This window comes from Rana temporaria, chromosome 11, assembly GCF_905171775.1.
Source record: "Rana temporaria chromosome 11, aRanTem1.1, whole genome shotgun sequence".
NCBI lineage: Eukaryota > Metazoa > Chordata > Amphibia > Anura > Ranidae > Rana > Rana temporaria.
Genome location: NC_053499.1, coordinates 129,830,777 through 129,844,195, shown reverse-complemented (window position 1 = coordinate 129,844,195; position 13,419 = coordinate 129,830,777). Strand labels below are relative to the sequence as shown.

The window sequence follows — 13,419 nt, the reverse complement described above, 5'->3', positions numbered from 1 at the left end:
ACAATCCCCCCGCCCCCCCCCCCATATCATACATACAGGCGGCCATGTTTAATGATGGGGGGGGGGGGGCGTTCTATAATCTTCTACAGCATTGCTGCGGCCCCCCAACAATCTGATCACATCACACCACCACCAGACATCAGGGGGCTCTACAGAAGGATGACAGGGGGGGGGGGGGGGGGGTGTACACATCACATGACAGAGGAGACCTCCATAACATACCCCCCCATCTCATTATTACAGCCTGTCAGTGTGTGCAATGTGTGATCGGTGTGTATTAGAGGAGCCGGTGGTGCTCTGTGCACAATGTAGAATGTAATGATCGGTGCTCTGTATACAATGTGATCGGTGCTGTGTAGAATGTGATGATCGGTGTGTACAATGTGACAGTCGATGTATGTATTGGAGGCTCCGGGATCACACTCCCCGGATTCAGCACCAGACGGAGAGAACAGCTCCTCCTGTAATCAGTGCACACAGGGCCAGGCACCAACATGGCGGCTCACACATCCCGGGGGGGGAGGGGGGAGAAGGGGGAGGACACTTACTTCATCTGCTTCACAATGGTGCTCTTCCCAGACTCCCCGGCCCCTGTACGGGCAGAGAAAAGACAAGACTTCCATCAATGGAGGGGACAGTACAATACCCCATTCCCAACACTGTGCCATACACATCATCATCACCCCCATCCACCCCCCACTATAAGACATCAGTAAGGGGGAGACATTGATTGGGAAGGAGGACATTGGGGTGGATGGGGGGGGTCACAGTTTCCATAGTACTCTCGGCACAGAGGCCAGCTCACATCAGAAGGGGGGTGACGCTGGGGGATGGGAGTGATGCTGTGGATTGAGGATGATGATGGGGGTGATGCTGTGGATTGAGGGTGATGCTGTGGATTGAGGGTGATTCTGTGGATTGAGGGTGATGCTGTGGATTGAGGGTTACGATGGGGGTGATGCTCTGGGATAAGGGTTATGCTGGGGGTGATGCTGTGGATTGAGGGGGGTGTTGAGCTCATAGTGGGCACAGCAATGGACACATCATTGTCATACAAGTCAACTGAACATTGCTATAAGCCTCTCCGGCACATCCAGGATGTATACAGTGGATGGGCTCTATATAGATATATAAGGGGGGGGGGGCTGCAGTGTGCTGGTGATCAGGGGCTGGGTGTGTTCTACATCTCATATGAAGCCTCCAATCTAATGGAGGATCCTCCATGCACTGGTGAATGTATGTATGCACCGAATGAATGGTGAGCAAAGGCAGGCAGGCATGCAGTAGTAGGTATGCACTGGGCGAATGATATGCATGCACTGGGTGAATGGTATGCAAAGGCAGGCATGCAGTAGGTGAATGATGAAGAACAGCAGCAGGCATGGACTGGGTGGAAGGGTCAGGGGCAGTAGGTAGGCATGCACTGGGTGATTGGTGTGCAGAAGCAGGCCGTGTTATAGATGGGGTGTCAGTGTTGTCACACAGGAGCAGGCAATGGGTGAATGCTGCTGTGGGTGAATGTTCCTCAGTGTGGGGAATGGGGGGGGTGAATGTTCCTCAGTGTGGGGGAATGGGGGGGGGGTGAATGTTCCTCAGTGTGGGGGAATGGGGGGGTGAATGTTCCTCAGTGTGGGGGAATGGGGGGGGGTGAATGTTCCTCAGTGTGGGGGAATGGGGGGGTGAATGTTCCTCAGTGTGGGGGAATGGGGGGGTGTGAATGTTCCTCAGTGTGGGGGAATGGGGGGGGTGAATGTTCCTCAGTGTGGCGGAATGGGGGGGTGAATGTTCCTCAGTGTGGGGGAATGGGGGGTGTGAATGTTCCTCAGTGTGGGGGAATGGGGGGGGTGAATGTTCCTCAGTGTGGGAGAATGGGGGGGTGAATGTTCCTCAGTGTGGGAGAATGGGGGGGGTGAATGTTCCTCAGTGTGGGAGAATGGGGGGGTGAATGTTCCTCAGTGTGGGGGAATGGGGGGGGGTGAATGTTCCTCAGTGTGGGGGAATGGGGGGGTGAATGTTCCTCAGTGTGGGGGAATGGGGGGGGTGAATGTTCCTCAGTGTGGGAGAATGGGGGGGTGAATGTTCCTCAGTGTGGGGGAATGGGGGGGTGAATGTTCCTCAGTGTGGGGGAATGGGGGGGTGAATGTTCCTCAGTGTGGGGGAATGGGGGGGTGAATGTTCCTCAGTGTGGGGGAATGGGGGGGTGAATGTTCCTCAGTGTGGGGGAATGGGGGGGGTGAATGTTCCTCAGTGTGGGGGAATGGGGGGGTGAATGTTCCTCAGTGTGGGGGAATGTTTCTCAGGAGGGAGAAGGGGGTGTGAATGTTCCTCAGTGAGGGAGAATGGGTCTCAGTTAAGTGGGGGGTAAATATTTCTCAGTGGGGGAGAATGGTCTCAGTGAAGGGGGGTGAATGTTCTTCAGTGGGGGATGGGGGGGGGTGAATATTTCTCTGCAAATGAAGGGGGGGGGTGAATATTCCTCAGTGGGGGAAGGGGGTGAATATTCCTCTGGGGGGGGTGAATGTTCTTCAGTGGGGGAGAATGGGTCTCAGTGAAGGGGGGGTGAATGTTCCTCAGTGGGGGAAGGGGGGGGAGAATGGGTCTCAGTGAAGGGGGGGGTGAATGTTCCTCAGTGGGGGAAGGGGGGGGAGAATGGGTCTCAGTGAAGGGGGGGTGAATGTTCCTCAGTGGGGGAAGGGGGGTGAATGTTCCTCAGCGGGGTAAGGGGGGGATGAATGTTCTTCAGTGGGGGAGAATGGGTCTCAGTGAAGGGGGGTGAATGTTCCTCTGTGAATGAAGGGGGGGTGAATGTTCCTCAGTGGGGTAGGGGGGGTGAATGTTCTTCTGTGAAGGAAGGGGGGTGAATATTCCTCTGTGAACGAAGGGGGGGGTGAATATTCCTCAGTGGGGGAGGAGGCGAATGTTCCTCAGTGGGGGAGAATGGGTCTCAGTGAAGGGGGTGAATATTCCTCTGTGAAGGAAGGATGGGGGGGGGGTGAATATTCCTCTGTGAAGGAAGAATAGGGGGGTGAATGTTCTTCTGTGAAGGAAGGATGGGGGGGGGGTGAATATTCCTCTGTGAAGGAAGAATGGGGGGGTGAACGTTCTTCTGTGAAGGAAAGGGGGGGGGGGGGGGGTTGTGAATATTCCTCTGTGAAGGAAGAATAGGGGGGTGAATGTTCTTCTGTGAAGGAAGAATAGGGGGGTGAATGTTCTTCTGTGAAGGAAGAATAGGGGGGTGAATGTTCTTCTGTGAAGGAAGGATGGGGGGGGTGAATATTCCTCTGTGAAGGAAGAATAGGGGGGTGAATGTTCTTCTGTGAAGGAAAGGGGGGGGGTTGTGAATATTCCTCTGTGAAGGAGCGGGGGGGGGGTGAATCAGCGAGCGTTCTCACCCAGCAGCAGCAGTTTGACATCCTTGGCCGCAGTGATCCCATCCTCCTTCAGGTTCTTCTCGATCTGTTTGCTTCTCTCCAGCGCAGCTCTCTCCTCCGCGCTCAGGGTGCAGCCCATGACTGCTCGGGGGGTCCCGGGTCCGGCGGGAGCGGGCGGAGGGGGGGTCCCGGGTCCTGGTCCCGGCGGGGTAGAGATGAGGAGAGTTTAGTTTCCTTGGGGGGCGGCGGGAGTACGGCGAGGAAAGGTTCCCGTTTTGTAGGGTGCCGGTGCGGGCTCTCGGTTCTGTCACCCCGGGCTCTCGGTACCGCCGTGTCCCGCTATCTCCGTCTCTGCCTCTCCGCTGCCGCTCTGACGTCACTAGGCGCGCGACCGCGGGAGCGGCCAGACACTAGAAAAGACGGGGACGCGCCTTGGGTAGCGTTTTCGGCCCCGCCTATGGTTTGGGCAGCGTCACGTGATCTTCCCTGTCAGCAGGCAGAGGAGGAGCCGCCCCCCGCCCCTGTCATCCAGAATACATTGAATTACACGTACCAATCACTTCATCTAGTGTTCCTGTCATTTCACAAGTCATTCTTAAATCTGCAGGTTTTATTAATGTAACACAGAGTTCAGACACATCCTGTTATAGAGTGACAACAATCCGTCACTGTCTTCCAATTGTTCTTATGTGTTGTCACCCTGTCATAGGCAACCCCCCAATATGGGTTACAACACACTTTACATTGGCATATTATTTAGTGTCCTCAACATTAGGAAACCTTCCTTGAGAAATGATCAGCAGTTGCTTGAGCATGTAGACATAATTAACTGCAAAGAGATTGCAGGAGATCAGCAGTAAGGATATGCAACAAAGGATAAAAAACAAGAAACACGTTGCATGCCGCTGTATATTACAGTATACAGTCATACATGAAATATGCCTGTTCCTGTGGATGTAGTATGCCTCATATCCCTTTGTCTCTATCAGGGCTCTATGATGGTCAGATCTTCACTTTCAGGACTCCTTGTTCCTCTCTATGGCAAAAATATATGACATTGGCTGTATGTTTGTTCTGCTGCAAAATACATTTTGGGCCAATCACATGTCTCCTTGATGGCATGATGGATAAGCAGAGCTTTTTTTCTTAGAAAATAGGTGCAGGAACTCAACCATGACCCGTTCAGATTTCAAAAACAGTACAAGGGTCTTAAAGGGGCATTAAATACCAGGATTGAATTACATACAGACTACAGAGTTCAGGGGCTTACACACAGAGGGGCAGATCCCCAGAGATCTGCACCCACGCAGCGTATCAGAGCTACGCTACTACCTTACCTGGCTTTAAATCGAATCCTGGAAGAATTCGCGCCGTAAGTTACGGCGGCGTAGTGTATCTCTGGCCGCGGAATTCAGATCGGCGATTAGGGGGCGTGTTTAATTTAAATGAAGTGCGTCCCCGCGCCGAATGAACTGTGCATGCGCCGTCCCTAAATTTCCCGCCGTGCATTGCGCTAAATGACGTTGCAAGGACGTCATTTTTTTAAACTTAGATGTGAATTACGTCCATCCCGATTCACAGACGACTTACGCAAAAAAAAATTCAAAATAAACGCGGGAACGACGGCCATACTTAACATGGCAGGTCTAACTATACGCGACAAAATACCAGCTTTAACTATACGCCGGAAAAAGCCGACTAGAGACGCCGTAAAAAAAATGCGCCGGCCGCTCGTACGTTTGTGGATCGTCGGAAATACCTAATTTGCATAACCGACGCGGAAAACGACGTGAACGCCACCCAGCGGATGCCGAAGAATTGCATCTTAGATCCGAAGGCGTACGAGGACGTACGGAAAGGGATTTCTCTGTATAGACAGAAAAAAACACTGCGCTAACGTGTAAATAAATTAACAGTGAAAAAAATTAATTTCTGTGAAAAGCTGCCAGTATTAATACTAAAATACCATAGTAAACAAAGAAACAAAAAACAAGATAATACGGCGCTAATATTTAAACCTGTGAAAAATATATATGTGAAATATATCTTAAAAAGTTGAATGCAACATTCATAAAAATAAATGTAAAATAAATGACCAAAAGAATGATCAAAAATTTGATAAAAGAATTGACAATATGGAGGACGAGGACGTACGCCTGTCGGATCTAACCCAGATGCCGTCGTATCTTGGTTTGAGGATTCAAACCAAAGATATGAAGCGGGTAATTTGAAAGTACGCCGGCGTATCAGTAGATACGCCGGCGTACTCGCTCTGTGGATCTGCCCCAGAGTGCGGGGCTGTCACTTGTAAACACAGAAACCAGACTTCTGTGTTTACAATGGATTGTGGTAAGCAGGCACCAATGGGTCTGAGCCAGAGGTGGTGGAACTGAGTTCCCCCAAGTTCCCCCTGAAAAAAAGCCCTGTGGATAAGTATCCACCTGAAATTCTCAGCATTGAGGACACCACCGATCCTGACCAAATCTCCAACTCCATTTGCAGAGATGCAGCCCGACACTCATTACTGTACCACTCTCCAGCCCTTCGGCCGACAAACTGCCTCCTGCTACAGCCAAATATTTCAAATTTTGACTCCTCAGTCCAGAGCACCTGCTGCCATTTTTCTGCACACCATTTCCTATGTTTTTGTGCATAGCCAGAGGCAGCTGTTGGGTCTTGCAGTTGGTGGCTGAGTCCAGTGGCACCAGGGGGTGTCTCGTGGTCGGTCATCCAGCCTTGCACTTACCCCATCTAGATTGTGGGCAGTCAGGGCTTTTACAGGCGGCCAGCGGCTTCTATAACGTCTCCTCCTCCTCTGCATCACGGTGCCTTCCGCCATGCATCTCCTCGCTCCTCCTAGGAGGGAGGAGATGCATCTCATTTCCTATGTTTTTCTGCATAGCCAGAGGCAGCTGTTGGGTCTTGCAGTCGGTGGCTGAGTCCAGTGGCACCATGGGGTGTCTCGTGGTCGGTCATCCAGCCTTGCACTTACCCCATCTAGATTGTGGGAAGTCAGCGCTTTTACAGGCGGCCAGCGGCTTCTATAACGTCTCCTCCTCCTCTGTATCATGGTGCCTTCCGCCATGCATCTCCTCCCTCCTCCTAGGCATCCAATAAAATCACCTTTCCTTTCAGCCAATCAGGTGACGGGTCTCAGGACCCACTTTCTGATTGGACTAAGGGGAGGATCAGTGTGACAATAGTGAATGTACATTTACTATTGTCACACAACTGGGTGGACTCAGAGCGCAGAGCTCTGCGCCACAAGCCCACCCTTTTTTTAAGTCAATTAGAGCCTCTGGCTCTAATCATGTGCTTCAAAAAAAATCATGTGTCCGGACCCTATATGTAGATTAGGGGGCCAGACACATGTATGGTGGGGGGGCAGCGCCCGTGCACCCCTAATGTACGGGCTGACACTGGCTGAGTCGGTCACCCTTGTTTCCACGTCAGAGGTACGGCTTTTTGGCTCAATTGTTCCATGAATACCAAATCTGGTCAGACTTCTCTGGACAGCAGAAGGGTGTACCTGGGTTCCACTGGTTTCCTCCAGTTCTGTGTTGAAGACATTTCTGGACATCTTCTGATGTCAAAGTTAAATAAGCATGAGGTGTCTTTCATCTGCTGTATTATGTTTCCTTGGTAGGCCACTGTGTCTACAGTCCTTTACATTGCCTGTTTCTTCCTGCGTCTTCAAAAGAGCTTGGACAGCACATCTTGAAACCCCAGTCTGCATTAAAATCTTTGCCCGGGAGAGACCTTGCTAAGGCAATATAACTACTTTGTACCCTGTTGCTGTGCTGTCTTGCCACAGTGTCAGACCTGGGACATGAAACTGTCTTCCACAACCTCACCTTCGTAGCAGAGTTTGACTGTTCCTCATCCAGGTTTAGGTCTCCTACACAGCTGTTTCTATTTCAGGTAATGGCTGTATTTCACCCTACATATGAAATTGCTTACAGCACCTGCTTGGCATAATTGATTAAAGCGGGGGTTCACCCGCACATAACACTTTTTCCCCTTAGATTCCTGCTCGTTTTGTCTAGGGGAATCGGCTAGTTGTTTTAAAATATGAGCTGTACTTACCGTTTACGAGATGCATCTTCTCCGCCGCTTCCGGGTATGCGCTGCGGGACTGGGCGTTCCTATTTTGATTGACAGTCTTCCGAGAGGCTTCCGACGGTCGCATCCATCGCGTCACGATTTTCCGAAAGAAGCCGAACGTCGGTGCACAGGCGCAGTATAGAGCCGCACCGACGTTCGGCTTCTTTCGGCTACTAGTGACGCGATGGATGCGACCGTCGGAAGCCTCTCGGAAGACTGTCAATCAAGAAGGAACGCCCGCTCCCGAAGACCCATACCCGGAAGCGACGGAGAAGATGCATCTCGAAAACGGTAAGTACGGCTCATATTTTAAAACAACTAGCCGATTCCCCTAGACAAAACGAGCATCCATCTAAGGGGAAAAGATAAAAAAAAACATCATTGGGTGAACTCCCGCTTTAATCATACACCTAAATCTAATCCTACAAAATCCCTGAATTTGTGCAAGTGTACAGAGTGTGCAAGTGTAACAATTAATGCTGGTTTGAAACCAAAGGGTAGTCACATCAAATATTGATTTGATCCATGATGCAAATCTTCCATTCCACCACATCCCAAAGGTGCTCTATTGGTTTGGGATCTGGTGACTGCGGAGGCCATTGGAGTACAGTGACCTCATTGTCATGTTCAAGAAACCAGTGGTGAGATGATTTGAGCTTTGTGACATGGTGCATAATCCTGCTGCAAGGAGCCATCAGAAGTTGGATACTCTGTAGACATATAGGGATGGACATGGTCAGCAACAATACTCAGGTAGGCCGTGCCATTTAAACAATGCTCACTTGGTACTAAGGGGCCCAAGGTGTGCCAAGAAAATATCCCCCACACCATTACACCACCACTAGCCTGAACCGTTGATACAAGGCAGGATGGATCCATGCTTTCATGTTGTTTACACCAATTCTGACCCCATCTGAAAGGTGCAACTGAAATTAGACCAGGCAACGTTTTTCTAATCCTCTATTGTCCAATTTTGGCAAGCCTGTGTGAATTGTAGCCTCAGTTTCCTGTTCTTAGCTGACAGGAGTGGCACCCAGTGTGGTCTTCTGCTGTCGTAGCCCATCTGCTTCAAGGTTCAATGTGCTGTACTTTCAAAGATGGTATTCTCCATACCTTGGTTGTAACGAGTGGTTATTTCAAACCAGTCTGCCCATTCTCCTCTGACCTCTGACATCAACAAGGCACTTTCGTCCACACATCTGCCACTTACTGGATATTTTCTGTTTTCAGACCATTCTCTGTAAACCCTAGAGATGGTTTTGCGTGAAAATCCCAGTAGATCAGCAGTTTTTTAAATACTCAGACCAGCACCACTGGCAATGACAACCATGCCACATTCAAAGTCACTTATTCCCTTTTCTTCCCCATTCTGATGCTCTGTTTGAAGTTCAACAAGTCATCTTTACCACGTCTAGATGACTAAATGCATTGAGTTGCTGCCATGTGATTTGTGTTACCAAGCAATTGAACAGGTGTACCTAGTAAAGTGTCCAGTGAGTATATAAACACACACACATACACATATGTATTCTGTTCAATAGGCACAATTACGCTGCAGCACAACAATGGACACATTTTACTCTGTACAGTCATATGCCCTAATGTTCAACTGTGTGCAAGAGCCATTTTTTATTTAAAAAATAGCATTTTTTAATACATGGTCATTTAGAAAATTGTATGTCACTCAATTCTGGTGTACAGCTGTCATGCCCTCCATGTGTGACAGCTGTCGCTGATCTCCAGGGAATTTCCATGTTTTTAATTTTTTGTGGCTGGTGGCAGTAAGGTGGTTTTCACTTCTATCCTACAGCACTGGGGTCCTTAGTTCAAATCCCAGCCAGCATACTACCTGCATGGGGTTTGCATGCCCATCCCGTGCTTGCATGGGTTTCCTTCCACACTTCAAAAACAGTTTGCCACAAAGTAGCCCGCTTACAATACACCAAACAGCACAGAGACAAGCCTCAAACCGTCTGGCACAAAGTCATTTGGAGTGATGAGACCAAAATTACGCATAGCATACTAGCTCTTTATGTAATACTCACCTCAGATCGAAGCCCCTGCAGCTGTCCTCGTACACCGCTTGGGCTGCCGACATCTCTCCCTGGGGTTACTTCTGGGTAATCACCAATCACAGCGCCGGAGCCGCGCTGACGTCACTACCGCGCATTAGCGTGGGAGCCGCCAGTGACGGTACAGCCTCCTTTAGGAATGGCACGATCGTCGTTGCTAAAGTGTGCCTGCACCATTGTCTACAGCGCATGCATCGTAGACATCGGCGCCCACCATTTTTGTAAATATCTCCTAAACCATGGAGGTTTAGGAGATATTTCAAGCACCTACAGGTAAGCCTTAATCTAGGCTAACCTTTAGGTAAACGTGGTTGTAAAGGGGTTACAATTAAATTGGTCCAATCTGTACCAATGTAACTACAGTACCTACAAATTGTCATACCTAGAATTTTTTGAAAAATAAGTGAAGATATTTGGGAATGTCCGGCTCTACGATACATTCGCTACCTTAGGTTGACTGGTTGGATAATCAAAAAGAGGCTTGTTATAAAATAACATGCTCACAGGAAAATGTTTATTTATTTTTTTTGCCATAAAACATAGAAGGGTGTTCCCGTTTCAGCTCTGCACTGCAGAAATGTCAGTGGGAATTGGGCCATAAAAAATGCTTACGTTAGCACACTTTTCACACATAAACCAGATGGTTGTCAATTTTCCCTGCAAGGACATTGCCAGGTGTAACAGTTCCTGTTATGGTATATTTGTATTTGGCATTTTTTTCATCATTGTCTGTACAGACAATAAAATTGATTATTTAAATATATATTAAAGGGTTAGTTCAACTTTACCAAAAACCTGCCTGTGCAGATAAAAACAAACAGTGCAGCTCGGACTAAAGTTAATGAATCCCCTAGCTATAGGTGTAGGCCATTTATGTACTTCATGAAGCCTGACTGGAATACTCTCATGATAGATTGTTAGGATTTCACTAAGTGAGGCCTAGTTGTTACTGCTCACCTCCTTCATCCCTGAAGTGAGGTCTCAAATCCTGAGTTCAGAGCAGGGGGAGGAAGAGCATGTGAGGCGGTTTGAATCAGAGAAGAAGTTCACTCCGGCGGTGGTGGAGGTAATTAGTAACGACTAGGCCTCACTTAGCAACCTCCTGGGAGTATTCCAGTCAGGTTTCATGAGGTACGTAAATGGCCTATACCTATAACAAATATTAATATAGGATGTGATCTGAAAGCACCATTTAGGTGAGGTACCTCCATCCCAAATTCAATATACTGTATCTAAAAGAGCTACTGCATTTACACTGGGACTCTATATGAGGTAAATAACACATCAAAACACATAATATAATTGATCCACATGATTACCAGTTTATTCATACATACTGTAAATGAAAATGACATCATAATAAAATCCATTTACAATAAATATTAAGCAGATTTATAATCTAGAATTTCATACACAGTTTCAATGTATTTGTATATAATCTAAAATATGGATACCTGAGTGTATAACAAACTGCTTCCGACAACTCAATGTTCGCTTCCTCAGGATTGGAGCTGTGCCTGATCTTATGGACTATACTTTGGATCACAGCCCCAGTGCTACAATGGACTCAAGTATATGTACTTATATCTTTCCAACATTGTATCTGCTCTCACCTGTCCCTTTTGTCCGTATGGGGTATACTGCCACAGTTCCTGGGATAGACATCCCTGATTACTTTTTTATTCCCAAGCACTGCCATGTCTAAGCTGTTTTATATATATTTTGCATCTACTCCTGAGGAAGTGAACATTGATTTGCGAAACGCTGCAAGTTGTCGAATGCAGTTTGTTATATACTCATGTACAAATATTTTAGATGAATGGAAAATATTTAACCCTGACCCGACATGATTGACGTTTTTCACGAACGGCGCATGCACCGTCCGTGGAATTTCCCAGTGTGCATTGCTCCAAAATACGCCGCAAGGACATCATTGGTTTCGACGTGAACGACTTACGCAAACGGCGTAAATTTTTCAAATTTTGTCGCGGGAACGACGGCCATACTTAACATTGGTACGCCGCATATACGCCTCATATAGCAGGGGTAACTTTACGCCGGGAAAAGCCTAACGTAAACGGCGTAACTGTACTGCGTCGGCCGGGCGTACGTTCCTGAATACGCCTATCTAGCTGATTTACATATTCTAGGCGTAAATCAGCGTACACGCCCCTAGCGGCCAGTGTAAATATGCAGTTAAGATCCGACAGCGTAAGAGACTTACGCCGGTCGGATCTAATATAAATCTATGCGTAACTGATTCTATGAATCAGGCGCATAGATACGACCAGCCAGACTCAGAGATACGATGGCGTATCTGGAGATACGCCGTTGTATCTCCTTTGTGAATCTACCCCAGTGTTTTTACAGAATATAACACATTTCGTGAATGGGAGAGGGGTTGGATGAATGATAGAATATATACAAATAAGCTTGCACTGGGTGAAATGCATGAGTCTTCTGCTGGCCTGGGGGCTGGGGCTGCACTCAGTCTTTTCCGACTTCACATCCTTCCCAATGCTCCTCACCCCCGGCTCGAGCATCGGATTAGCTCTTCCGCTCGGGCCTCTGCTTAACATCACTGTGACCCGGCTGTTCCGTGATTCCGATTCCGTGATTGGCTGCTGCCTCAGCCTGCCTCTGTGTAAATGTATGTTGTGCCTACGCCGATCCGGCCGGCGCGGCGCCGGCTCCTCCCACAGGTGCGTGTAAGGCAAAGGCATAATGAGCCCAGTCTTGCTACACAGAGTTAATCCAGCTCTGAGCAATCATCTTTTATTGTTCAGTGAAATACAACAGACTTCCAGATAAAAACCAAAGTCCTTGCTTCTGAAAAAAGTGCACAATTCACATCCCCTCCCCTGTGTTTTGAATAAATGTTTTCAAAATATGGGGTGAGTCACAGTTCAGTGCCATGAGAAAATGCAACAGCCATCAGAATATACATAGAGCTGGAGGGAAGAGGGGAGGGGGATGTGAATTGAGCACTTTTTACAGAAGCTGTGTATGTCTGCAAGCTAGTGCACGAGATATGTAAATAACCTGTCACTTAAGCAAGGACTTTGGTTTTTATCTGGAAGTCTGTTTTATTTCCCTGAACAATAAAAAGAGGATTGCTCCGAGCTGGATTAACTATGTGTGGCAAGACTGGGCACAGATGATAGGAAATCTTATTCTCTACATTGTGACATCAAAAAATAAATACTTTTTTTGGGGTTTACATCCACTTTAACCGTGTAGGTTTAGGAGATATTAATTTTACCTACAGGTAAGCCTTATTAAAGGCTTACCTGTAGGTAAAAATGTCAAAAAGGGGTATACAACCAATACAAGAGATTTTCGAATACAGAAGTTTTTCTATGAGATTAAATAATAGGGGGCAGATCCTCAAAGTATCTGAGATACGCTACGCTGCAACTTACCTGGCTTTGGTTTGAATCCAGAAAGAATTTGCGCCGTAAGTTATGGCGGCGTAGTGTATTTCTCGCGGCGTAAGGGCGCGGAATTCAAATGCGGCGAGTAGGGGGCGTGTTTCATTTAAATGAAGCGCGTCCCCGCGCCGGACGAACTGCGCATGCCCCATCCGTCAAAACTCCCAGGGTGCATTGCTCCAAATGACGTTGCAAGAACGTCATTGTTTTCGTCGTGAACGTAAATGGCGTCCAGCCCCATTCACGGACGACTTACGCAAACGGCGTAAAATTTTCAAAATTAGACGCGGGAACGACAGCCATACTTAACATTGAGTATGCCACCAGATAGCAGCTTTAACTATACACCGGAAAAAGCCGAACGGAAACGACGTAAAATAATGCGACGGCGTGGATCGTCGGAAAAAGCTAATTTGCATACTTGACGCGGATTACGACGTG

General features: G+C 48.1%; 1 protein-coding gene across 2 annotated transcripts in view; it reads right to left on the bottom strand.

Moving 5' to 3' along the window:
* The window catches only part of GNAO1 (G protein subunit alpha o1), a 271,460-nt gene extending 267,680 nt beyond the window's left edge, over positions 1-3,780 (bottom strand). The window contains exons 1-2 of one of the 2 annotated variants that reach the window (XM_040329144.1): positions 3,393-3,780; positions 549-591 (exon numbers count right to left, since the gene is read on the bottom strand). In XM_040329144.1, coding sequence (XP_040185078.1) covers positions 549-591; positions 3,393-3,510 — 161 coding nt within the window. In that variant the 5' untranslated portion in view covers positions 3,511-3,780. The remainder of the gene's footprint in view (positions 1-548; positions 592-3,392) is intronic. The other variant, XM_040329143.1, reaches the window with a different exon arrangement.
* Positions 3,781-13,419: the final 9,639 nt, after the last annotated feature.